Raw genomic sequence first — 25971 nt, 5'->3', positions numbered from 1 at the left:
GCTTCCCCATCCTCCTGCTGCTCTTGCAGTTAAGAAGTTTTTCCTGAGATTTAATCTCAGTCTGCTCTGCTGGAGTTTGAACCCATCGCCTCTTGTCCTGCCTTCTATGGCAAGAGATCAGCTTTTCTACATCTTTTTTATGGCAGTGTTTCAAGTATCTGAAGACCGCTATCACCTCCCCTGTTCATCTCCTCTTTTCCAAACTAAATATACTCCGTTCCTTCAGCCTTTGCGCGTATGGCTGGTGTTCCATCCCTCTGATCACCTTTGTCGTTCACCTCTGGGTCCTTTCCCGTTTCTCTACATCCTTTCTAGACACTGGTGACCAAAACTGGACACCGTCCTCCAGCTGAGGCCTCACCAGCGCCGAGCAGAGCGGTACTATTGCCTCCTGTGACTTGCATGCTGTGCCTCGGTTAATGTAACCTGAAATTCTGCAGCAGCATCACATTGCTGACTCGTGCTGAGGTTGTGATCCACTACAACTCCCAGATCATTCTCAGCCGTGTTGTTGCCAAGCCAGTTATCCCCCATTCTGTATTTGTGCATTTCCTTCCCTAAGGATGGCACCTTACATTTGTCTTGGTTGAATTTCATTGTGTTGTCTCAAGCCCAGTTCTCCAGTTTATCAAGATCCCTCTGAATTTTAGCTCTACCCTCCAAAGTGTTTGCAACACCCCCAGCTTTGCCTCATCTGCAAATCTGATCGGTCTGCTCACTAGTCCTACATCCAGGTCATTGATAAAGATGGTAACCAGCACCAGCCCCAGAACAGAACCCTGGGGAACCCACCTGAGACCTCCCTCCAATCCGTCATCAGTCCATTAATAGTTACTGTTAAGTGGATACATAATTTAATCAATTATGTATCCACTTAACAGTAGTTCCGCCAAGCCCCCATTTCTTCAGCTTTCTTACGAGAATGTTGTGGGACTGTGTCAAAAAAGTCTTGCTGAAGCCCTGCCCTTGAGCCAAAACCACAGGACCCTTCATCGGGGCTCCCTTCTCCCTGAAGAGCTTAAGGAAATGCTAAAAGGGCGCGGGCTGGCCATGGCTCACCTCCTCTGGGACAAGCGTCTGTGTGCAAAAGCCATTGGTCTGTCTCTTTCAAGGCACCATGCACACCACCACCACTGTGGAGCAGAGATCTACAGCGAGGACTGGACCTAGCCCCCCATCCCTGCACAGCGCCGTGCAGCCATGTGGGGTTTGAGTCTCACGGCCTGTGCCCACCCTCCATCCCATACCCCGCTCCTGGCACTCTGGGCCCGTTTAAATTGGAGGGTTTGAAAAAACAATTCCTGGTGCTGAGATCAAGCTGAGCTGGAAGAGAGTCATAAACCTGGCCGTTAAACAATGAAATCAGCATGGTGTGCAATTCTCTCCTTTGGTGCTTGGGTGAATTCAGTGCCCATGAGAGTTTAGGGCTTGTAACTCTGGGTCTAGGATCACGCAGGGTGTACTCAGATGCCATGCAAGGTACACACATGCAGCATTGTCATTTCATCAGCAGAGCTAACCGGCAGTGCCTCCTGCCATTCCAGGTCTGAACCCGCATCCACATAGCTCTGCCAGCACCCTCGAGTCCTGCCCTGCAGCCCCCTGCTAGCTCAGTCCTGGGCTCCCCACATACACAGCTCTGCCAGCACCCCCCTGTCCTGACCCACAGCCGCCCTACTAGCTCAGCCCTAGGATTTCCCCACCACCACACACAGCTCTGCTAGTACCAGTCAATCTTGACCCACAGCCTCCTGCTATCCCAGCCCTTGGCTCCCCACACAGAGCTCTACTGATGCCCCACAAACCCTGCCTTCTGATGGCTCCTGCCTCTACTCTTGTGCTTCTCATTCCCTCATACGTAGCTGAAGGAGGCTGCCAGCTCTCCAGACTACCAGCACTGCGCTGCAGACTGCCCTTTAGCCACTGTTAATTCAGCACACTCAGAGGAAACACAAGTGCTGAAGGCCGTGGGTGTGAGGCTGCCCTTGTTGCCAGTCACCCCGTCTGGCACAGGACACAAGGAACTAAAACCAGGCTTCTTATCCTAGAGGGGACCTGCCAAACTGCAACAATGTCAAGGCAAGGTCACATGCGGAGTCTGACCTGCTTGACAATGTCCCTTTAAATAACACCCAGCCCTGTTCAATGAAGACATATCTGCTCACTTTGTGCTTTATAAGGAAATTCTCTTGGATGAATAACCTGTTTCGAGCGAGCACCAGGGCTGTGCATTTGGAAAGGAGCAGTCTGGATCCTGTGAAATATTGTGACCCCATCTCAGTTTAGGACCCAGATTCCAATTTCATCACCATAATTTACTCTGCGCTGATAGCACCTCTCAGCCAGGGAGCGACGAGTTCCTTGCAAACACGCTGCCCGGGAAGGAGCAGGCTTGGCATCCCCATTTTTCAATAAACTGAGACAAGACGGTGAAAGCGTTTTCCCAGCGGCACAGCCACTCCGCAGCAGAACCAGGAGCCCCAAACCCATCCGCTGCTCCAGCCCTTCCCCGCATCGAGGGCTGGGGCTTTCCGCTCTGCTCTCCCAGTGCGGCATCAACGTGCTTCAAGTCTCCCAGCACCCCTGAAGCACTGAGGCATCACACAGCTTCTCTCAGGATCTCTCCTTCCAAACCCCCCACAGCTCTGCTCTCTCCGGGGCAGAAAAGGAGCCCAGCACCCTGGCCTCAGAGCTCAGCTGGGAGCTTCGAGACCCAGCCCCACCTGCATGTGCAAACTCAGTGGAGGCCTTGGAGGAGAGACCTGCATGGGCAGTGATCCACAACAACAAAGTGGCACACGTAGGCTCCATTCAGTCCCTTCTCCTCTCCCACACCCCAGGCCTCCAGCAGAGACCTCCCTGGATGACGGCAGGTGGCTAAATCACTGCAGCCACAGTGAGGGCAGGGAGGGAAACAGCCCTAGTTCCCTAGCCAGTCCCACCCTGCTAACCAATTCCCCCGCAGGTCTGACTGGGTGCCGGAATCTCCAGCTCCGGACCCAAGCCCTGGGGTAGAGCAGCTGTGCATTACTGAACGGCTGTCACGCTCCACTGCAGAAGTGGCTGCATCTCGGCAACAGCGTTCATCTCCCGTCCTCATTCGCCAAGTGCTTTAGGATCTCCTGTTATTCCTAACTTTGCAGTGGCCTGAAGAGAATTAAGGGCACTTCACAGGAGTCCTGGAACAACATGGCCCCTCCCCCAAGGAGCCTGCAATACAAGCTTTAGACATGGCACACAGGAACAAAGCACGAGGGGGAGACAGGCCAAGAGCAGCACAGGGGTGGGCTTTGTGGAGTCTAGGCAGAGGCACTTCAGGGTGAGACATTCTGGGGCAATACCAGATATCTGCTCTGGCTGTGAACAGCCATCTCACCGAGCCCTGTGCCATGGCCTGACCACGAGGGGCAGCAAACAGACAATGTCCTGCTCGGTGAGCTGTAGTTCACGAAAGCTTATGCTCAAATAAATTGGTTAGTCTCTAAGGTTCCACAAGTCCTCCTTTTCTTTTTACGGACACAGACTAACACGGCTGCTACTCTGAAGCCTCAGCACTTCAAGACGCCCCTCAAAGCAAGGAGTGCTGCAGGGCTACACAGGAGCCCATGTCCGCCGAGCATCCCAGGGCTGCAGCTGCAATTCCAAGAGCTTAGGAAAGCAAGGAACTTCCCCTGCCTCTCCACTGGCCATGGGACCCACAGGGCTCCCCACTCCTCCTTCCAGATCCTGCACGTGACAATTCACCCCTCGCCAGGCACCCATCTCTCCAGCCAGCATAGGGAGACCCAACCTGGGCAGCCCTTCCTCAACAGAGCCCCATTGCTCTCAGCGCCGAGGAGCGCGACACGAACTCAGCACCCACTGCACAAGAGCAGGCCCCTCATCTGCCTCCCGGTGACGAGAGGCGAGAGCCGCTGGCAAAGCTAGCGGCCTAACAGGGCTACTACAGCAACTCAACCTGTCGTGGTGGCATGCGTGGCTGCAACGCAGGCTGCAGGTTAACCCCCTCCCTGCCAGTGCTGCTGTTCAGCTCTAGGGCCAGCTACCATCTGTTACGCAGAATTAGCATATGATTGATAATTGAATCCCTTCCACGTCACTGTACTCTCAGATCCCGAACGGCACCATCCACACACCGCCACGGAGACCCCTACCTGCCCAAACCCCAGGCCATGGCACGTGGCCAGAAAATGCAGAAAAGCCAGCGAGGCGGTGGTTAAAACAATCCCCCGCCCCCAAGCTTTGAAGCAGGCCAAATGGCTCCTCTGGCTGGATTCCCAGTGCAGAATGGAAGTGGTTCCTGGGCTCCTTGGGGAAGAGTGCAACATCTTGTTGATGCAAAATAAAACCTTCCCCATGCATCCAAGAAGAGCAACATAAGGTACCAACAAAAACAAACCAAAAGAACTCCCACACACCAAGCAAGGGAGGGGGCATATAACCACACATGCAGTCACCTCAGGCAAGGTGCTGTTAGACCAGAGGAGAACCCAGGACTGGCAATCAGAAAAAAGCAGCTGGCTTCCAAAGTTTGACAGGCCTGCCATTATCTGCAGTTAAGGCTGAAATTCACCAGGGGATGCAGGAGGCCTAGCGCATCCTCAGGTCTGAAGCAAGACTTGTGGTGCATTAGGCCCTTTTGAAATTCAGGGGTGTCTACAGCCAAGTGCTGGCCCCTCTGCAAAGGGAACAGATTTCACATTGGCACCCGCAGAGCGAAGCATCCTTCCTCACAGACCCACCCCTCTGGACTCCGCTGGGGAGAAAGGCGAGGATTTACTGACTGAAAACCTCAAACTTGCACAGTGCAGAAAGCTGTCAGGCCAGCTGGACAGAGTCACAGACAGGGAGGGGGCTCACGATACAAGAAGCCTGGAGCCAAAGCTTCTCAATAGACTTTTTGAATTATGGGAGAGCCTGTAGGACACCAGCTGAGACTGCCACCACACACTGTGCACCGTCCCCTGTCTGCCCAACGGAGACCCTGCCCCTGGCCATAATCCAGGCTCCCCATACTCTGCTGGGCACCCACACCCCACAGTGAGAGTTCCTCCCCCAAACATTGGCAGTGTAAGTAGACAAAGGGCAGGCGGGGAAAGCGAGGCACGGGAGGGGAAGGGACTTGGTCGAGGTCACGCAGCAGGGGGATGGCAGAGCTGGGAAGAAAGCACAGGTGGCCTGAGCCCCAGACTAGCGACCTCAACAATGGGTCACAATTCCTGCGTATAACAGCAGCACAGCAAAGACGGTCACCCCTCCCTGGGAGCAGCAATCCCCACCCTTCTCTCCCCACCAACGCTTACCTAGCTAACAAGCCCCTCGCCCCCAGGGGAAGGGCAGAGCTGTCTGGTGCTGCCCCCCAGCACCCTCCCCAGGTTAACGGCCTTCTCTAGACACAGGCAGAGCTCCCCTTGTCCCAGCCCTCCCGGGGGGGGGAGGGGTAGAGGAGGGGAAGAGAATACTTCTTCACGGCCCACCCTGTCTTTGACTCTCCCGAGCCTGCCGCCGAGAGCCCCAATCAGCACCGGGTGCAGCGTTCATTCCGCAGAGGCTGCTGCTCCGCAATCAGATGGTGACCACTGACCCAAACTGGATTGGAACCAGCGAAGCGAGGGGAAAGGTTCCAGCCCTCATTACTGCTCTCCTGAGCCCCCCTGCCCTCGGTTCAGGGACTGTAGCAGAGGGGGTGGGTGGGTATCCTGGGGGAGAGACCCAATAACAGCAACTCAGAACTTGCCTGGCCAACAAAGAGGCTGCCCTGGCTCCATGCACGAGGCCTGAAAGACACCTGCAGCATGTGCGCGTCATCTCCTCCCATCCTCCCACGCTCGAATCATATCCCTTCAGAGGGGAGAGCTTGCTCGCCCTAGTGCTGGCATCTGGCCAGATCCAATATGCATGAAATCAAAGTTCTCATCATTTCCATTGGTCAAAGGGCAGCAAGCATTAAATCCCAGAATACCAGGATTAATGGGGGAATCATTAAAAATCTGATGTTAAATCACCTCAGCAGCCAGCCCATGAGTGAGCTCTCGAATACGTTCTGGGGCTGATTAGAAGGAAACAAGTTCTAATTTAGGAAGAAGTTATCTGGCTTTGGAAGCAGGCAGGGAGCTTTAGCTGAGCAGGTGTTTCGGAGAGATTGGTTGGAGGCACACCCGGAGACTACAGCACGCGCTGGAGCGACTCATCCAGGCGCTGCAAAGCCAAAAGTCAACATATGCTCGTGCCATCCTGCCTGGGCAGCCCAACCAGCAGCTGCTGTGAGCCTAAGTCGCCAGCAGCCCTCGCGGGGGAAGTTGCTGACAATCCCATCTTAGGCACAAAGAGCTTCCTTGCCAAAAATTCACACTGTGCCGGCCATACCTGCTTCCCTCTGCCAGGCAGAGACGGAGAAGATGCAGGGAACACTCCCCCCAGCCTCCAGTCAAAGCAACCTACTTCTTCACACCCCGAGGCCCAGCAGAACTTCATGCGCTTGTTCAGTCGGCAAGATGAGGCTGGAGCAAGAGCCACCGGGACCTGTGATGCCGACGGTCCCTCCCTCCCCCTTCTGACCATCCCCAGCAGCACTGTACAGGCTGCATTTTGGCCAAAGGGAGGATCCATCCCCACCCCATCCGCAAGGTGTGTGCAGGCAGGGAGAAGTTTGCAGCCATTCCCCTTCATCAGCCCATTCCCGGACAGACTAGTGGCTCCACCAAGCAGCCCTGAGGGCTGGGAGAGGAGCACAGTGTTGCCCAGTAGCCATCCTTGGAGAATGCGGATGTGACCTTATTTGGAAGGTTTGATTAAATTAAGTCAGGACAAGCTTTTTAAACAGCCTTACGTAAGGCTACAGATTTTCAATCAAACCTGCTCGCTTCACAGCTAGCTGCCAAGAACGCCTGGGGAGTTGAGAGTTACAATTGCAAAAGCCGGCTCCTGGCTCCAGAACAGTGCTCACAGAAACATGGAGCCAGGCTGCAGCCCACACTGCTGAAGGCAGTCAAGGTCTGACCACCACTAGGGGCTGCAGGGATTGTCCCCAGGGCCAAAGGACCATTCTACAGGGCATCGGCAGGCGTGCAGCAGTGACGTGGATTCCCTGAAGAGGATCAGGTGTGTGTGGTCCCGTATGCTCTGACTTCCAGGGGGCCAGGCAGATAGGCAGAGAGAACACAGCCATGCACTCTCTCTAGGTACCCCCACAGCTCCCCATTACCACAGTAACTGACTCAACTATTTAAAACACACTACCCCACCCTCTTCCTTGACCAGAAGCTGCTTTATGTCCAACAGGAAGCAAGCCAACACATCCTAGCTGAGGTGCCCTGCCACGCACCAGCTTGGGGTGGCGAGCATGGGCAGTGCCCTTCACATACCAGCTCACTAGTGGGAACAGGCAGCTGCCCTTGGGGAGAATGGGGCTTCACCAGCTTCTACACAACTTCGGCTTTAATTGTCAATAAAAGTTCCTAGCCCTTGTGGCTGCCGCACTGCCTGCCTGAGTCTGCAGACACCCTGAAACAAAGGCTGCAAACTGCTGCCGTTCACCTCCTATGGGCTGTTCTCTCTGGCACATCTCCATGCTTCTCCATCAATCCAAGCTGTTCCCCTAAAAACCGTTCTATGCCTGGAAGTCTCTGTCCCCCATCCTAAAAGTACATCAAGGGCCAGCAGCAAGGAGGACATAAGATGCGTTTACGGAGAATAGATCCTGTGAAAATAACCTGGGATCTTTCTCAGGTGAGGTTACCAGTTTAGCTGATAAAAGGTAAGTGTATTGATGTAGCAGACAGACTCCTGAAGCATTCGACTTGTTCTGCAAGACATTTTGATTAAGAAACTAGAATGATACAAAACCAACATGTAGGTGGTTTAGAACAGCGATTGTCTTTTTGTTCTGTGTTTGTACAGCCTCTAAGTGCTATAGAAATACAAACATGGCACACATTAAATGGACTAAAATAGGAAAACTGATCGGTCTCAAAATGTAATAAGGGGAAAAACATCAAGTGAATGTGTTTCTTGCGCAGGAGTGGGCAAACTTTTTGGCCCAAGGGCCACATCTGGGTATGGAAATTGTATGGTGGGCCATGAATGCTCATGAAATTGGAGGTTAGGGTACAGGAGGTGCTGGGGGTGTAGGATGGTTCCCCGGGCTGGGACCGAGGGGTTCGGAGGGCAGGAGCGGGAATCGGGGCTAGGGCAGGGGCATAGGAAGGGGTCAGGGGTACAGGCTCCAGGCGGCGCTTACCTCAAGCAGCTCCCAGAAACGGCAGCATGTCCCAGCTCCAGCTCCTACACTGAGGCGCAGCCAGGGGGCTCTGCATACTGCCCTGTCCACAGGCACTGCCCCTGCAGCTCCCATTGGCCGGCAACTGCAGGGGCAATGTGCAGAGCCGCCTGGCTGCCCCTATGTGCTATTTAACATTTTTACCACTGAACTGAATGAAAACTAAATCATTACTGATGAAGTTTGCAGATGAGACAAAGATTGGAGGAGAGGTAAATGATGAAAACGACAGGTCACCAACAGAGCGACCTGGATCACTTGGTAAGCTGGGTGCAAGCCAACAATATATACTGTGATATCGCTGAACGGAAAGTCAAAGAATCACAGGACAGAGAAATGAAGGGCTGGGGGGAACCTAGAGAAATCACCAAGTCCATCCCGCACATGCTGCAACAGGACCAAGTAAACCTACACCCTCCCAGACAGATGTTTGTCGAACCTGTTCTTAAAACCTCCAGTGATGGGGATTCCACAACCTCCCTCGGAAGCCTGTTCCAGAGCTTAACTACCCTGAGAGTTAGAAAGTTTTTCCTAATCTCTAACCTAAATCTGCCCTGCTGCAGATTAAGCCCATTCTCTGTACTAATCTAAGGACTTCCAGTGCTGTGTTCGAATTGACTAATAAACCCAACTGTTTTGACAACGCTGTCTGAGTGTCACTGTAAATACTGGGCAAGGTACTTCAATCCCTGAAGGACATGCATGTCTTCCTCCGGGGGGGGGGGGGGGGGTCTCAGCAGGACTCACTTAGAACTCACAGGGTGAAGCAGGGAGGCTGAAGCCCCCAAGGTTCAGTCTCAGGAGGTGGTGAAGCCACATGACCTACCCCAAAGGAAGAATGAGACCCTGGGGGATCTGGTACATTGAAGGGGTTCCTGCAAGAGACTGCTCCAGTCTGGGGGCATAGCACCGATCCTGTTAATACACCTGTCACGGATCCACAAGAGTGTCCTATATAAGGCATGGGAAGTAATTATCTTGCTTTACTCAGCACGGGTGAGGCTTCAGCAGGAGTACTGCATCCAGGTCTGGGTGCCACACTTCAGGAAAGAGGGGGACAATTTGGAGAGAGTCCAGAGAAGAGCAAGAAAAATAAAAAGGTTTAGAAAACCTGACCTATGAGGAAAGGTTAAAAAAACAGGCATACTTAGTCCTGAGAAAAAAGACAACTCAGGGCGACCTGATAAATCTTCAAATATGTTATGGGCTGTTATAAAGACAATAGTGACCAACAGCTCTCCGGGTCCACTGAAACTAGGACAAGCAGCAAATATAGGTGACAGCACAGTCCATGCTGCTCAGCCCAGAGCAATTCACCAGCCAAGCTGTGGTGAGTCCCATTTTCAGGACCTGTGCATCTCTGACTTCCTGAGTCAGTTCCCAGGTGACAGACCCTGCCCCTTGCAGAAGTCAACTCTTTATTCCCGCCATCCCCCAGTCCTTTCTTCTACTGCTGGCCTTTCTGCTCAGCTTCCCTGTGGAGAGGCTGGGAAATCCTACTCCTCTGGGGTGCTAGAAGCCAGGTGTCCATGTCCTGCTCATTGGGTTTTGCATTGTACCCTCAGATTTTCAAGTGATATGGGATCTGCCTCAGCCAGTCCTTTTGAATGACCCATTCAGTCTGCTCAGACAGCTAGTTGACACAAACATCTATGTCTCTTGGCCTGCCCTTAGAGCAAACTCCAGCCTGGTCTACAGTGCAGAGTTAGGTCAACGTAAGGCAACTTACATCGACTTAACTCCGTATGCGCCTACACTAAAATGTAGCTCCCACAAACGTAACTCATCCACTACACCAACTTAACTCCACCTTTGCGAGAGGCATAGCACTTAAGTCAATGCAGTTGCGTAGACACTGCGTTGCTTATATCCACTGTTGCTTCCTTTGAGAAACAGTCCCACAATGCCCCACATTGGCAGTAAAATTGATGCAAGCACTCCTGGTGAGGACACGCTCTGCCAACACAAGGAGTGTAGTGTGAACGTGTAAAAGCAATTCAATTACTGCGGTGGCTGTACAGCAACTTAACTTAGGTTGACTTAATTTTGTACTGTAGACTTGCCCTCAATCCTTCCCCCCACACATAGGGTAGCAATGCACAGTATATGGGAAACTGAGGCACACAGAATTCATTAAAAAAATTACAAAAAATCCCCACTTTATCACAGCACTTCAGAATATTCGCCTTTTTCACAACTGCATCACGTTGGCTCATTCAGTTTGTGATCCACTCGAACCCCCAGCTCCTTTTCAGCAGAACTACCACCTAGCCAGTTGTTCCCCAGTTTAGAATTGTCCTTTTGATTTTCCCTTAAGTGCGTTATTTTGCACTTGTCTTTATTGAATTTCATCTTGCTCTCAGACCTATTCTCCAATTTGTCAAGATTGTTTTGAATTCTAATCCCATTGTCCAACGTACTTGTAGCCTCTCCCAGCTCGGTGTCATCTAGAAATTTTATAAGCACACTCGCCGCTCCAATATCCAAGGACTGACTTCTGCGGGACCCCACTAGATACATCCTTTCAGTTTCATCATTAATCTTTGGAATACGGTATTTCAACCAGTTGTGTACACACCTTGCAGTCATTTAATCTAGACTGCATTTCCATAGTTTTCTTATGAGAATGACATGGGGGACTATGTCAAAAGCTTTACTGAAATCAAGATATATCACACCTACTGCTCCCCCCCACCCCCCCGCATCCTACTAGGCCAGTAACCTCTCAAAAGGAGGAAATTAGGTTGGTTTGGTATGTTTTGTTCTTGACAAATCCATGCTGGCTATTCCTTGTAACCGTAGTATCCTCTAGGTGCTTACAAACTGATTGTTCAATACCTGGAAAGATACTGGAACAAATGATTGAAGTGAGGTTGACTGATCTATAATTTTTCTGCATCCTCTTTCTCTTTCTAAAGATTTGCCCTTCTTCAGTCCTCTGGGACCTTGCCCATCCTCCAGGAATTCTCAAAGATAATTACTAACAGTTCCAAGATTGCTTCAGCTAGTTCCTTAAGTACCCTAGGTTTAATTTAATCAGGCCTCCTGACTTGAATACAACTAACTTGTCAGTATATTTTTTTTAATATAATCTAGGAACAAAGAATGGGGGACCATACACTGGGAAGCAGGGACCCTGAAAAAGATTTGGGGGTCGTGTGGGATAATCAGCTGAACACGAGGTCCCAGAGCAAGGCTGTGGCCAAAAGGGCTATTGCAGGCCTTGAACGCATACGCAGCGGAAACAGCAGAGAGGTTGTGTTATCTCTGTATTTGGCACTAGTGCAACAGCTGCTGGAATCCTGTGTCCAGTTCTGGTGTCCACAAGGCAAGAAGGATGTTGATAAACTGGAGAGGGGTCAAGAGAAGAGCCACGAGGATGATTAAAGGATTAGAAAATGTCTTACAGTGAGAGGTTCAAGGAGCTTAATCTATGTATCTTAACAAAGAGAAGGTTAAGGGTGACTTGATCACAGTCCTACTTGGGAAACAAATATTTAATAATGGGCTCTTCAGCCTAGCAGAGAAAGGGCTACACAGGATCCAATGGCTGGAAGGTGACACGAGACAAAGTCGGGCTGGAAATAAGGTACATTTTTAACAGTAATTAATCATTGGGTGATGGGGTGTACTTGCCCAGCACTGATCCTGCAGGGGTTAACTCCACCCTATGGTCTGAGGAGACCATGCCCCCTTGGCCCTGCCAGGCATGCTCCGGCTGGAGACAGGAGGGAGGACAGGTCAGGCACTCTAGCCCAGGAGCTGCTGAAGCCCCAGATTGTGGAAGGCAGAAGCGCAGAGCCCCAGGCAGACACCCAAGGAGGGTTGGAGCTGCAGGGAGCTGCACAGGCCAAGGAGCCTAGAAACCCGGGAGATGCCCGGAGCAGTGCATCAGGGACAGCGTAGAAAATAGCCCAGGAGGACTAGTCATTGTGCTGGGGGTGTCAGCGTGTTTTGGTTCGATCCCCGCTGACTCACTGACGAGCACAATTACCACTGTCAGGATGCAGCAGAATAGGGAGGGCCTGGGTCCCCCTACCCTGGCCGCCACCCACCCCTAGGTGGTAGCCCACTTCCCTGACCCTGGTCACTAGACCACACAGCCCTGCTGAGGAGGGCAGCTATATCGACTCTGGCCATTGGGCCACACAGCCCTGAGGGAGAGGGCAGCCATATTGACTTTGGCCCCTAGGCCATGCTACACTGGGACTAAGGGTGATAGCTCAGGGCTAGAACAACCCTTACCCCACCCCAAAAGGGGATGGGGTGTGCTTGCCCTGCGACACATTGGAACAATTTACCAAGGGTCATGGTGGATTCTCCATCACTGAAAATTTGTAAATCAAGAATGAATGCTTTTCCAAGAGTTCTGCTCTAGTTCAGACAGGAATGACTTTGGGGAAGTGCTGGCCTGTGCTATACAGATCAGACAGCAGGTCCCTCCCGGCCTTGGAACGTAGCGAACAAAATGCCACAGTGAGAACTCTACCTCCTCCTCTTTCCCCTGCAGCCTAGAGTCCAGGCTATGGGAATCCAGTGGTTCTCAGCCTCTGGGACAGGATGCCCCATTTCAGGCCCAACCAACAAGCTGATAGCAACGCCTTTAAGGCAGCAAGAATGGAAACTGAACAACAACTTCTGCCCGCACAGCTCCCTTTTTGACATAAAAGCATTTTGAACGGGCTGCTGGAGCTGCGGCAAAGAGGAGATGCACCACAGTTAAACCCAGATTAAAGAACGGGAATAGGAGAACACAGATGAAAAGCCAGTTGCTGTGGAAAAATCTTATTAGGCCATGAAATATAGTTTTTGCTGCTTAAAGAATGCCAGAGTGAAAAATAGCCGTTCTCAAGCTGCCTTTTTCTCCCCTCCTCTCTTTAATAACGTGAAACTCATTTTGCAATTCTCCCCAGAAAATCTGGTAGCGGGGTTTTCAAAGGACTTTCCATCTGCAGAAACTTTTTCTCCTAGCTGCTTAAGTTTCTCTCGACTTTGGATAGTGTTGTTCAGTCAGACTAAACCAGAATAATTTGCATCCTGGAACTACTGCCAGGGTGTGCTCTGCACTAGTGCAGGCCCATATGCCACACACAAAGACAGGGGAGAGCGATGGGTATAAGGAGTCAGGAAAAGAAGCCTCTGTAGACGGGGATAAGAGCAGTGTGTGTCCCCGCAGAGCAGCTGTGGGTGGTGAGATCCATGCACCAGAGTCACTGAAAGGAACTCCAGGGCAGAGCATCCTTCAGTGTCAAAACGTTACCAGTGCTATGGATTTTGGGTGGGTAGGAGTTAATAGGGGCCCCAACCAAACAGGAACCCCCTCCTTGGGGCATCATGCCAACAGGGGCAGGAGCTCTGCAAGCTCCTCGGGAGATGCTGCAAGGCCCCAAAGCAGTTGAGATCATTGGGAAACAATGAGCAAAGGTGCATGCTCAGGCCCTCTCCAGCCAAGAGCCCGCCGTGGCTGCCAAGTGAAGACCAGCCAGGGAGAGTTGCCCAGTGCTCTGGGAAGTTAAGCTCTGAAGCATTGTCATGCGAGAGATGAAGGCTCCAGATCAGTGTTTCTCAACCGTTTTGATACCAGGGAGCGGCCTGCTGCCTTCCTAAACTGTGTATGGAAGATCTACGGGATGAAAAAGAACTCAAGAGGGGGCCCTTGCCCCCAGAGCTTCCAACGTAGATACAGACAGGAGATGGATAGATAGCCAGTGGAGTCTACGAGGAAACAATGGAGTTCTCTCCCTGACCCCACCGTGCCTGTGGCAGCCAGGGAGATCTCACAGGCAGCCAGGGAGATCTCGGGAGCCAGGCAAAATCGGGGAGGTGCCTGGCCTTGCCAGCCCTGTAATTAGAGCCTGGGCCCATCAATGGGGATAAAGCAAACATTTCCCTGTAGTCTCATTTAGCAGTTGCCTGTTGCGCAGACAGGCCAGTCATTACAACAGGCCCCAGAGCTACAAGGAATCAACCTTTCGATCTGTAGCACTGACCCTGTAATCCAAGCCGGAGGACAGGCAGTTGCTGCTCTCAGCTGCAGACAGGGTACAGGCCCAGCACACAGGAGGCAGGCTGAGCCCAGCAGGAGCCTAACAATGGAAGAGGGGAGAGGAGGTATACAGGGGCACTTGCAAGCTGGGCAGCACCACTGTACAGCTAACAACTCTCTGGCCTTTCACAGTGATTACGGTGCGAGGCAAACTCCTCCCACACTTGGCAAACACGATTTGCAGCCAGAAAGCTGCCCTTTCTAAAAACCATCGAAGTCCTCCCCGGCCCTGGCTGTCAGAGCGCGCCAGGGAGAAGCGAGCACCGTTGCCACTCAGGGCAAGTCTACACTACAGCGCTACATCGGCGCAGCTGCACCACTGTAGCACGTCTGGGGAAGATGCGCTATGCCGAGGGGAGAGCGCTCTCCCATCAGCAAAATTACTCCAGCTCCGCAAGAAGCAGAGGCTAGGCCAGCAGGAGAGCATCTCCTGCCAACATAGTGTCAGCGTGGACAGCGCTTAGGTCACTGTACTTGCACCGCTCAGGGGGATGTCGTCTCTTTCACACCCCTGAGCGCGGTAAGTTGCATCAACTTAAGCAGTAGAGTTGATCAGCCCTCAAATGCCCACTTGCCAGCTTAGAGCGCTGCTGTCGGGGGTTACTTTCAGACACAACTTAACACTTTCAAAGAGAAATAAAGGCAGCAGCTCGGCCTGCACCAGCGGGTCCCAGACACGCTTCATGCGAACACAGCGCAGTGGAAATGCAAACCCAGCTGGGCAGAGTAGAACGTGGAACGACAACAGCTCCAGTAAGGCCCAGTAACGCCACACTCACACAGGTGCTCCCCGAGTTCCTGAACCCCACCTACATTGTCATTGTGTTCATGGGGGTTTGAATGTTTAACCGATAGTACTATTAAAACCATTCGCCTCACACCCCACCTCACACACGCTCCATTCCAGTTAGCACACGAGCGGCCCCCCCACTTCATCCCACAGGGTAACTGCTGCCCTGCTAAGGCTGCAAGTCCCTCCTGCACCCCTGGGTGGGATCTGGAGGAGGCAGGGGCAGGGTCCATTCTCATTCCCTTGGATTTATTTAATTTTCCGCAGGGTGACTCTCTCCCGTTGCAGAGTTGTGTTGTGACAGCAGAGTTTGAACCTCTGACCTTACCTGTGTTGAACAAAAAACGAGAGCTGCTGCAGAGCCATGGTGCTTGGTGACCAAAGCCATGTGGGGTCTAGTCTCTGCAAACTCCCCGCTGCACATACCTGCAGAGAGCTCATGGGGTTGCAAAGAGCTCCCCTTCTGTGTGCAAGCAGTGCAGGGGCAAGTGTGCTGCACTGCCCATACAGGATAACAGCCTGCTACTGCCACCAACCAACAGAGTCACTCTAAGCACAGACACCAGAAGTCTGTATCCCAACTCCGAAGGTCCCAGGTTCAAAGCTGGTTAATGACCAATGTGTGGCTGGAGGTGAGGCAGGGGGCTCCTTACAGTTACCCAAAGGTCTCAGTGGATGGCCAACAGCTCTGAAAGAAATGTGGGAGTTTGGGTGATGGGAGGGGCTAGGAGAAAGGTCCCTGAATTCAGAGCACAGGGAAGAGAGCACCAGGCCATTTGCCTCACGGTTGGGAACTCTGCCAAGCCAGCCTCCCCCAGGGCACGGCATTTATACAACCCCAAGGGACAAGTGAGCTCCAGCTAATGAAGAGGTTGCTGTTCTATTCTCCTGTGCCACCCTGGGTTTGAAGCCAGGTGCCATCACTTAAAGGGATGCCCAGGGCTAGGAAGCCTGTAGTTCACCTTCCCTCCCCACACTTTACCCATGTGAGACAGAGGGTGGGCACTGCACCATTCTTCCACTCACATGACCGGGGGTGTTACAGGTCACAGCAGACTAGACAGAGCACAGAGGTCCCGGCACTGGCCCCTCGGAGGTGGACTGAACACAACATCCCCATCTCGAATTCCAGCACTGGAGGAGGATATGGCAGTGAGATGGGCGTGAGCCCCTAAAGACACGCAGCTGCCTGCAGGTGTTATTGTAGGGTCTCTGGTAGGAAAGAGGGCTGTTTCCAATAAGGTGTTGTCTTGTTTTGGAGGGCGGGGGTTTCCAGTATCAGAACAAGTTTGGGGGCAGTGCTGAAAGCAGGTAAAACTTGGGGTACTATTGGCCACAGCATCCTCCCCAAGCAGGTCCACAGGCTGAACAGGTGACTGCAGGATGGGCTGCGTTCACCGTGCATTCCCTGCGCGGACACAAGCACTGTCTATTGCCTCAGCAAGTCCCGTCAAATCCTCTTAGATCCTCCCCACTTACATCTCCCAGCGCCTGCTGATGGAATGCCATGTACAGCTTTGATGGTGTCACGGAGTCCCCGGGCGATGCTCTGGAACTGCTCCCGACGAAGCCAGAAAGGACTCTGGGGAAGTCTCCTTTCTGGGAGCAGCCTGTCTGCAGGACACACAGCTTCCACCTTCCTGGGTCTGACCTCGGAGCATTCAGCATCCTCTACCCCTCCGTGCGCTTCCCCCAGCGAGTCCGCTCAGGCGGGGTCCTAGGGAAGCCAGAGGGTCCTGCCCCCCAACTCCGCAGCCAGACGGGACTCTCAGCCAGCCAGTAAAACAGGAGGTTTATTAGATGACAGGAACATGGTCTAACACAGAGCTTGTAGGTGCAGAGAACAGGACCCCTCAGCTGGGTCCATTTTGGGGGGCAGTGAGCCAGAAAACCCCGTCTGCCCTTCACTCCTCGTCCCCAGCCAGCCCCAAACTGAAACTCTCTCCAGCCCCTCCTCCTCCAGGCTTTGTCCCTTTCCGTGTCAGGTCACCTGGTTCCTTTGTTCTCCAACCCTTCAGCTCTCACCTTGCAGGGGGGAAGGGCCCAGGCCATCAGCTGCCAGGAAACAGGGTGTTGGCCATTCTCTGTGTCCAGACCCCTGCACACACCTGCCCTCTAGGGCTCTGCAGTGATCCTACACCCTTATCCCACCACCTAGATACTTAAGAACCGCATAAGGGAAACTGAGGCACCCCCACACTATTCAGAGGAAACATTAAGAACAGTCCCACTTTGTCACAGATGGCCACCATTCAAAGAGGGTTGAAAAATTGGAGAGGGGTCAGCAAAGAACCACGAGAATGATCAAATTATTAGAAAACCTGCCTTACAGTGACCGACTCAAGGAGCTCAATCTATTTAGCTCAACAAAGAGAAGAGAAGGCTCAGTGGTGATTTGATCACAGTCTATAAGTACCTATGTGGGGCAAGTATTTGATCATGGGCTCTTCAGCCTAGCAGAGAAAGGTCTAACAATCCAAAGGCTGGCAATTGAAGCTAGACTAATTCATACCAGAAAGAAGAGATAAAATTTTAATAGCAAGAGTAATTAACCACTGGAACAATTCTCCAAGGGTCAATGTGGATTCTTCATCACAAACAATTTTTAAACCAAGTTTGGATGTTTTTCTAACAGCTCTGCTCTAGGAATTATTGTGGGACAAGTCTCTGGCCTGTGCTATATAGTGGTCAGACTAGGTGATCACAATGGTCCCCCTTCTGGCCTTGGAATTTACAAATTGCCAGTGATACAAACAGCCTCATTCCTAGAGCCAAGCTGGGTTTTCTTTTCTGCCCATACACCTCACCTACAATAAAGGCCTAAAGGCCAAACTCCACAACCCTCATGCCCTCAAATTCTACCTTCAGTTACTGCGAGGAACCCCACTGTCCTCAGCAGGCTGCCCGGCAGAACACAATTCAACGCAGCCATTAGCTGCACCAAGGATATGGGACCCAGCAGAGAATCCAGCCCAGGCTCTGGCATCTGCGCCGGCTCAGCAAACAGTTTATGAGAGTGAGGAGCAGTGAAGCTCTTCAGAGATGCTTGCTGGCTATGCTAAGTGAGCACACACAGGGATCAGGCCCCATCAGCACCACGGTGCCATTTTTACCACACAGATATGCACTTTCAAACCAACTCCTACCTTCAGCTCAACTCCCCTTACCATTCTCTCATTACACCATGCAGGGCCGAAAGATCAGCGCAACCAGCAGCTCTGCAATTTCACGTCAGGTTCACTCCCAAAACGGGGATCAAACTCAGAAGTTATCTGAAAGCAATTTGCAGCTGGAGACACTAAGTGCAGGTGACAGCAGGCAGAGAAGTAGGCTTCCTTCCGACCCAGGATGAGCCGCCACAGAACACGCAGCCCGGCTGGGGAGCCCCCCAAGCAACAGGTGTCTGCACCGCTTACTCAGCCCCAGACGTACTGACAATTGGGATGGAAGGGCTCTCATGGATCAAAGTTCCTGCATATCTATGGACAGGCCTCCCCCGAGAATGGCTGGCTGGCATGGCTGCTTTAGCTCTCCACTACCCTGGGCAGGGAGCTTTGTGCAGTCTGCTGGTGGGCCAGATCCCCAGCTGGCGGAAACCAGCGCAGCCCCCTGGATTCCAGTGAAGTGCCCTTGACTTAGAGCAGCTGAGGATGAGCCCTCACCCCCCTGTCCTCCCCCTGTACCCACCCTGAGATTCACTCCCACAAGCTCCAGCTGACTTTAGGGAACTGCAGGACTGGTGGGAAGAGATAAATATTTACTGACCCAGGAGTGGCTAATCCTTCAGCCTCCCCCCCACCGCCTGGCTGTCTCCGCAGCAGCAGATGGTGCTGCGTGGGGGCCGTATCTCCGAAGAGGAACCTCGTGTGATGATGCAGTTTGAGAGCAAGAGCATTTGAGGGCATGGGAGGCTCTGAGCGTTTGCAGGGGGAGTTCGGGTTCAGCAACTGTTGGGTTAGTTTCCATTCTCTTATTCGTTCCCACTCTGTGGCTGCCCCCCAAGCCCTGCCCATGTGTCATCAATGCCCCAGAGCACCCCTGAGGCAGCACTCCCACCCTCAGTGGGGGGATGCTCCCGTATGCCAGAGTAGCACTACCCTCCTGCTACCCCCTCCATCCTAGAGCTGCCTCCCCTCCCACCACGGTGCTGTACTGACCCTGGATGCCCATCGTACAGGTCCCCTCCCTCACAGGTGCCATAGGCACCTTGCTGCTCTCAGATAATCTGAGTAACCCAGGGAAACTGCATCTCCCGTTAAGGAGTCCCATCACGCTCTCCCCCCACCCAGATGCCTCTGAATCCTGAGCCGGGAAAAGGAGCAACCACCACTCCTAGATCGGTACGACACCAAGGTCTTTCCAGCATTCTGTATCCCCAGCGGCTGGGCGCAGCCAGACGTCCTCCCAGGAATGGCATCCCAGCACACACTCCGCTTTGTGCCCAGATTAACAGCCAAGGCTGCAGCACTGACTGGCTAGACTAAGCTAGAGCTGTTCATTCTGCCTGAGTCCTGACCTCCCGTCCCTCCTCCCCGACCCCAATATCCCTGTGGACAAACCATTCATATCCAAAGTACCCTGCTGCCTGCCTCTGCGCGCAGTTAAAAGGCCTTGCATTTAACACTCTGACGAAGACTCCAGCCTATTTGCATGGTCCCAGATGTCCTATTGCAAATGCACCAAAATCCTTCCCAGCTAAATGTTAGATTTCCACACAGACACCACAGTAATGAAGTCAGCTGGAACCAAGCAGAAACCATTAGACTAGCACCTCTTCTCCGGCACAGCGATCATCACGGGGGGTCAGCCCAGCCTTGGGCTGCAGGGAACCTCCTTTCAGTCCCAACGACGATGCACCCGCAGCACAAGGAGACAGAAGGGATGGTTTCATGCAGCGATTCCTGCCCCGGGGTCAGTAAGTTCTGAACGACACAGAGGAAACCCCTCAGCAGCACAGGGCTACAGTGCTCCTGGGGCGAGGAACACCCAGCGCAGGGCGAGCCGAGCTGCAATCAGAGTAGGCAGACATCGTGCTCTGTGGCATGCCGAATCCAGAGAACAGGCGCTGGGCTGGAATCATCTGACTCCTTCATTAGTGAGCAAGGAGAGGGCCGCATACGAATGAAATTCATAGGTATTGGACTGGGAGAACCCCTACCCCACCCCCACCCCCACCGCCCTGAGGAGGGCAAGGCAAGTAGTGACAGGAGCTAGGGTTTGAAACAAAATGAGGATCACTCTGGAAAGATGCAAGCAGGCTGGGGGGGGAGGGGGATTCCCTGGGACATAGACACTCAGTGGGGGGAGGGGTCTGCTCAGCTGCAATGCCAGAGATATGGGAAGGGGGAGACGAGGCCAGACAGGAGTTTGCTCTGTGGTGCAGCAGCCAGAAAAGAGGTCAGTTCAATTCACGGCAGCAGACGCAGGCACATCACGCCACGGGGCAGGGCGGAGATGCCCCTTTCCTGTCGAGGAGCATGCGGAGTGCCAAGCCCAGGTCCATCCAGCCCAGTGTTCTGTCTCCCTCAGTGGCCAGCACCAGCCATTTCAGAAGGCAGCGCAAGATCTCACGGCAGTGAGCAGTGACAGCCTTCTCGGGGCCGGCTGTTCTGTGTCCTCACCCCAACGTTCCGCTCAAGCCCTGATCCAGAGGCAGGCAGTCCTTGGTGGTGGGGTATTTTTATCTTTGGTATAACTCCAGATGTTCCCGCTACTGCGTAAGTGCCCAATCCTGACCAGTGTCCCTCTGAGTCCTGGCACTGGTGCCCCGGGCCCGACCACTCCATTCAGTCCCAGGCACCACGCTGCCAGAAGTATACTGAAGAGCTGGAGGGAGTTCAGAGAAGAGGCACAGAACGCAACCCAGGAAGAGGGGAGAGATTAAAAGAGCTAAGCCTGCCCAGTGGGGCTAGAAACAGTTCAGGAGGGGCCAGCCCTGCAGCGGGGTGTGAACACCAAGGGAGGAGAGGAGCAGCTGGACAGCTGCCTAAGGCCATAGCTGGGAGCAATGTGATGGAATTACGGCAGGGAACAGCCCCAACTGCAAGCCAAAGCGATACAGGCCCCACCATTTGGATGATTTGAAGAGAGACCAGACAGCACGTGGGAGCTACTGTTGCCCTGCACCACGGGAGGCAGCTGGGCTTTTCCACCCGTCTAGCCTCCCCCATTCCAGCCAGGCCTCTGCCGTGGACATGTAAATGCTATTTACCAACTGAGTGCTGTTGCTGGCTAGCGCACACAGTCAGCCAGGTAACTCAAGACCCACTCTGAGCCTTTCCTTCCCTCGCTGAGCCCAGCACCGGAGAAGCCCCTTTGCATCCCCCCGTTCCAAACCGGCTGCACACATTTCATTCCCAGCACACAGCGCGAGAGATATCTCACTTTGACGGGCGCTCGAACGCACTTTATGCTAATGCCACCACGGTTGTATCAGAGCAAGTGGGACGACCCTTTACGTGTCGCAGGCCGGCCCAGCTCGAGAGCCATCTTGGAGCTACAGGAGTCAGGTGGGAGAGAAACAGCTGATGGACTGAGAGCCTCTGTCTGCAGCATGGCCACTGACCATGGGAACGCCAGCCCTTCGCTCTCCCAGTCACTGGCACCCTGAGTGAGTTTCAATGAAGTCACACAAATGAGGGTCATTCTTGTCAAGGGGCAAGGGGATTTGCCTCTACCTACCGTCCAGCGATGCTGCGGCTTATACTACGATCGCACCTCATCAGAGTAACGCCCCCAAGGGATGCAGAGAGAAAAAGCTAGAAACCTGCAGTGGGGAGTACACCAGAAGGGCGGCGGGACACCATGGTGCTGAGCGTGGCACAGAGTGGCAGGAAGAGCCCCAGGGACGGCACCGCTACCTTCAGCAGCCCCACAGGGGTCAGGGTCTGAATGCCAGGCCATCACATGTCAGCAGCTCCGATGCAGGAGAAAGGAAACGCTACCATCAGTCCAAGCTGCTATGAAACGATCTGTCGTCTTCCCCTGGGCAGCAGGGCTCACAGGACACCAACCTCTCCAGCCATCCCCATCAGCCCAACGGGACACAGACACAGTCGGGACCAGGCCAATTCTCCCCACTACATCTGATGAATGGTAACTCCTACTCCCCCACTGTGACCCAGCCAAACCCCAGGGGCAGGAACAAGGGTAGCCACCCAGCACCCTCCTCCTGCCACCCAGCTCATCAGGCCGGGGACCACCCCAGCCCAACATCTGTGAAGCGCCTGGCACATCGCAGGCCCAACCACCACCGACGGACAGTAAGTGCCACACGAATGCTGCCCCCAAGGTCTCCCAAGAAACCAGACGCGGCCACCCCTGAGACGACACCTCCTCCTCCCAGCAGGCAGGCCCAGCCCCTACGAGTAGCCTCCCACCCCCGCTCTGCCTTGGGGAAACCCACCCCCAGGTGAAAAGGGAAATCAGTCTCTATGGCCCTTTCAACCCTTTGTCCCTCTGCCACTAAGGGGGCTCAAGGGAGGGCCTGGCATGAGGCACTTTGACACCTGTGGAATTTTGTCCACTAGGAACTAGACTGAACCCTTCGACTCAGACCAGACAGGCCCCAGAGCTGGCTCACGGCAACAGGCACCCCCTGGGACAGATTCCAGCCAGCAAGTTGGAGGCACGCGGCTCCATATCCCGACGTCAGCCCTCTAAGCCATCCTCTCCCCTGCCTGGTGCTGAGGTGCACAGGCTACATGCTGACAGCGCACCGTCCACACGCTGCTGCACCCAGGGCCAGCTGGAGCCCGGAGCAGGAATTACAAGCCTGGCTGAAGGCCACAAGTGCCCTCATTAGACTCAAGCTCAGGAACGAGCGGACTTCTGGCTTCCACTCAGCAGGGCCCCCCAGGCACACACAGCTCCAGAGCTTAGGCCTTGGCCCTGGTCTGCACAATAAAACGACTTTAGTGTAACTCCGTCGCTCGGGGGTGTGAACAACCACACCCCCAGCGACACCGACCTCAGTGCCGGTGCAGACACGCAGACAGTGCTGTGTCGGCAGGACAGCGTCTCCTGACAACTTAGCTACAGCCTTTCGCGGAGGGGGAGTAACTAAGCTGGCAGGAGCAGCTTTCCCCGTTGGCTTAGCGCGTCTCCATGACAGTGCTGCAGCGGCACAGCTGTGCAAGGCTGCGTTTGAAGCGTAGACCTGCCCTCAGACTGAAAACCAAAAGGGCACACCCCAAAGCACTTGGGGTGCTTTCCAAACTAACCGCTGGGAAGAAAAGCCTAGGGCAACCCCTTCGTACAGCACCCCCAGACACACTGCCTCAGAGCACAAACGAGCCCAGCACTCTAAGGACATGGCCACACAAACAGCCAGAAGGAAGTTCTTTCCGTCCTACAAGAGCCAGGTATTGGCCAGCCACCCTGCCATGGCTACCAGGGGCTGGGGGAAGGGAATGTGTCCCAGATACACCCATCCCAAGCACAGACCAGAGCGGAGTCGGCGCAGGAAGCTTTTGGCTGCAGGCACTGAGCACGTGTGTCAGTGCCTGGGGCCCTCCCGTGCCATCCAGAGGCTGCAGACACCTGCACTAGAAGGCTGCAAGCCACCCAGAGACACATGGCAGCCACATAGGGTCAGCTCTGCCATAGGGGGGCTAATGGGCTAGCTGCTCCTGTGGGGCGGGGATAAACCAAATCTCTCCAATAACCAGGCACGGCTGGGAATCCCAACAGTGCACGGACCCGCAGTGATCTGGTGCTTCCTGAGCACCCCCTGGTCAATAAATCCCAGAGCGAGGGGCTCAGAACTGCCCTTGGAGTCTCTCCTCCTCCCGGTGCCCCCAGCATCCCCGAAGCTGTGTTGGGCTTTGAGCACTATACCTGCCTATGGATATGGCAAGAGCCAGAGGAGATAGCAGCCCCAGGGGTGTCTGCATCTGAGCAGCACCTCATCCCTCAGCCACACAGGCAACACATGGGTCCCTGCCCCAAGGTCCTTAGAGCAGCCCGGCAAAGGGACAAGGGTGAGCATGACAGACCCATGAGCCAGGATCTGGCTGCAGGCTCAGCCCACTCACAGCTGCCTGGCTCAGAAGCACTCGAGCAGCTGTTAAATAATGTGTAAATTACTTGATGGAAAGAAGAGCTGGAAAGAGCAGCATGAGACAGGGAGGTGGCCAGCCCATGCATCTGAGCACAGGGGACTCGGAGCTGCATGGCCCCCTTACATGGCTTGTAAAACACTAGCAGTTTGGGCGGATGGCCAGTGCACAGGATTGGGAGCCAGAAGCTCACAAGCTTTAACCCCAGCTGTGCCAGTGACCCCCTTAGGGATGGAGAGCAAGTCACATTTGCTTTCTCCTTGTGATTCCCTGTCTGATATGGGTACGAGAACACGGAACCACCACAAGGCAGGGCAGAGAGGGGAAGTAATACATGCAAAGGGCTTTGCAGACTGACCATGCTAAGCGTGGGCAGGAGATTCTTGCCAACAGTCACAGTCGGAAAAACGCAGAGCTGGGGCACATCCCCCGCTTGTATTAGCACTCACCACGAGGGTAACCGTGCCTACTCCTAAGAGGGCTATCGCCTGTACGAGGCAACAGGTGCAGAAAGGCTAAAAACCGCAAGGACTTAGGGCTTGTCTGCATTTCCTGCAGGGGTTAGAACTGGGCTGCTCAGGGGTGTGAACACACATTTGTCATGTAGACTTCGGCTTCCACACCAAAACATCTAAGCAGCAGCACTTAGTGCTGTCTGCAGCATAAAGCAAAAACCAGAAATGCTCAGGAGATGGGGCCGTTCTCTGGCCTGTGTCACACAGAGAAGCAGACGAGCTCAGCGGTTCTCAAACTGTGGGTCGCGAGTTTGTTTTAATGGGGTCGCCAGGGCCGGCCTTAGACTCACTGGAGCAGGGCAGAAAGCAGAAGCCTGAGCAACATAGCTTTGGGGGGGGCCCCGGCAATTGCCCTGCTTGCCACCCCCTAATGACAGCCATGGTTCTAGAGTAACGACAGGGCACTGGGGTTGGAGTCGCAGTGCAACAAAGTTTGAGACCCGCTGGACTAGGTAATCCCGACAGCCTCACCTGGCGTTGGGATCTACAACTGAGACCTGCTATAAAACCCGCATTGTGGTGCCCTGCGCATTAAACTGGGACACTGGGGCCAAGGTGGTATCAGCGAGAGTGCCAGGTATGATCATCCCACTCAACTGTGGCTGGAAATGCTGGTAAGTCTGTGCCCAATCTCAGAGCTGGCCAGCCCGGGGTTCCCAGCCTGCCTAGGGCGATACTCACATGCCTCCAATGGCAACGGTCGCACAGGTGCGCTCCGAGAAGGCAGGTGCAGCCTCTGTGGCGGTGCTGGCTGGTCTGATATAGTCCACAGTGACGTTCACCTGCAAGAGAAGGCAGCCAGATCTGAGACTTCATTAACCACCAGAGCACATGGTAACGACGGAACGAGCCCAGGGCGAAGGGGCCTCGGCACCCATACTGCCCAGGGGCTCTCTGAATGTGACCCTCCCCAGCCCCCTCTCCTTTCACAAGGGAGCCCACCTGCCCACACCCAGAACCAACTACAGGCTCCTAAATACCCCGTCGGATCAAAGCATGCACTTCCCAGCTAACGCCAGCCAGTGCAGTGAGTTACAAGTGTAGCATCTGACAGGCCAGCAGGAGACAATAGCAGAGAACATGTACACCAGGAGCCTTCCAGGTTTAACAAACTGCACAGAACTTCACTGCTGCAGCCCTTGGCTCGGGGAGGAAAGCGCAGCTCCAGCGTTTGGACTGCGAGAGCAGGACTGACCCCACTTCGCTGCTTCTCGCTCCCAAACGCACACAAGATGCAGCAGGGCGCCAGCATACGGCCATGCCTATAATTTTACGCAAACTAG

The 25971-nt window shown here is 53.9% G+C and overlaps 1 protein-coding gene across 1 annotated transcript in view; it reads right to left on the bottom strand.

Annotated features, from left to right (window-relative positions):
* The window catches only part of SND1 (staphylococcal nuclease and tudor domain containing 1), a 500999-nt gene that overhangs the window by 272546 nt on the left and 202482 nt on the right, over window positions 1–25971 (bottom strand). Inside the window, exon 12 of the mRNA XM_073329019.2 lies at window positions 25370–25470. Coding sequence (XP_073185120.1) covers window positions 25370–25470 — 101 coding nt within the window. The remainder of the gene's footprint in view (window positions 1–25369; window positions 25471–25971) is intronic.

This window comes from Lepidochelys kempii, chromosome 1 (assembly GCF_965140285.1).
Source record: "Lepidochelys kempii isolate rLepKem1 chromosome 1, rLepKem1.hap1, whole genome shotgun sequence".
Classification (NCBI taxonomy): domain Eukaryota; kingdom Metazoa; phylum Chordata; order Testudines; family Cheloniidae; genus Lepidochelys; species Lepidochelys kempii.
Note: the sequence above shows the minus strand (reverse complement) of the source record. Positions and strands in the feature narration are given on the sequence as shown.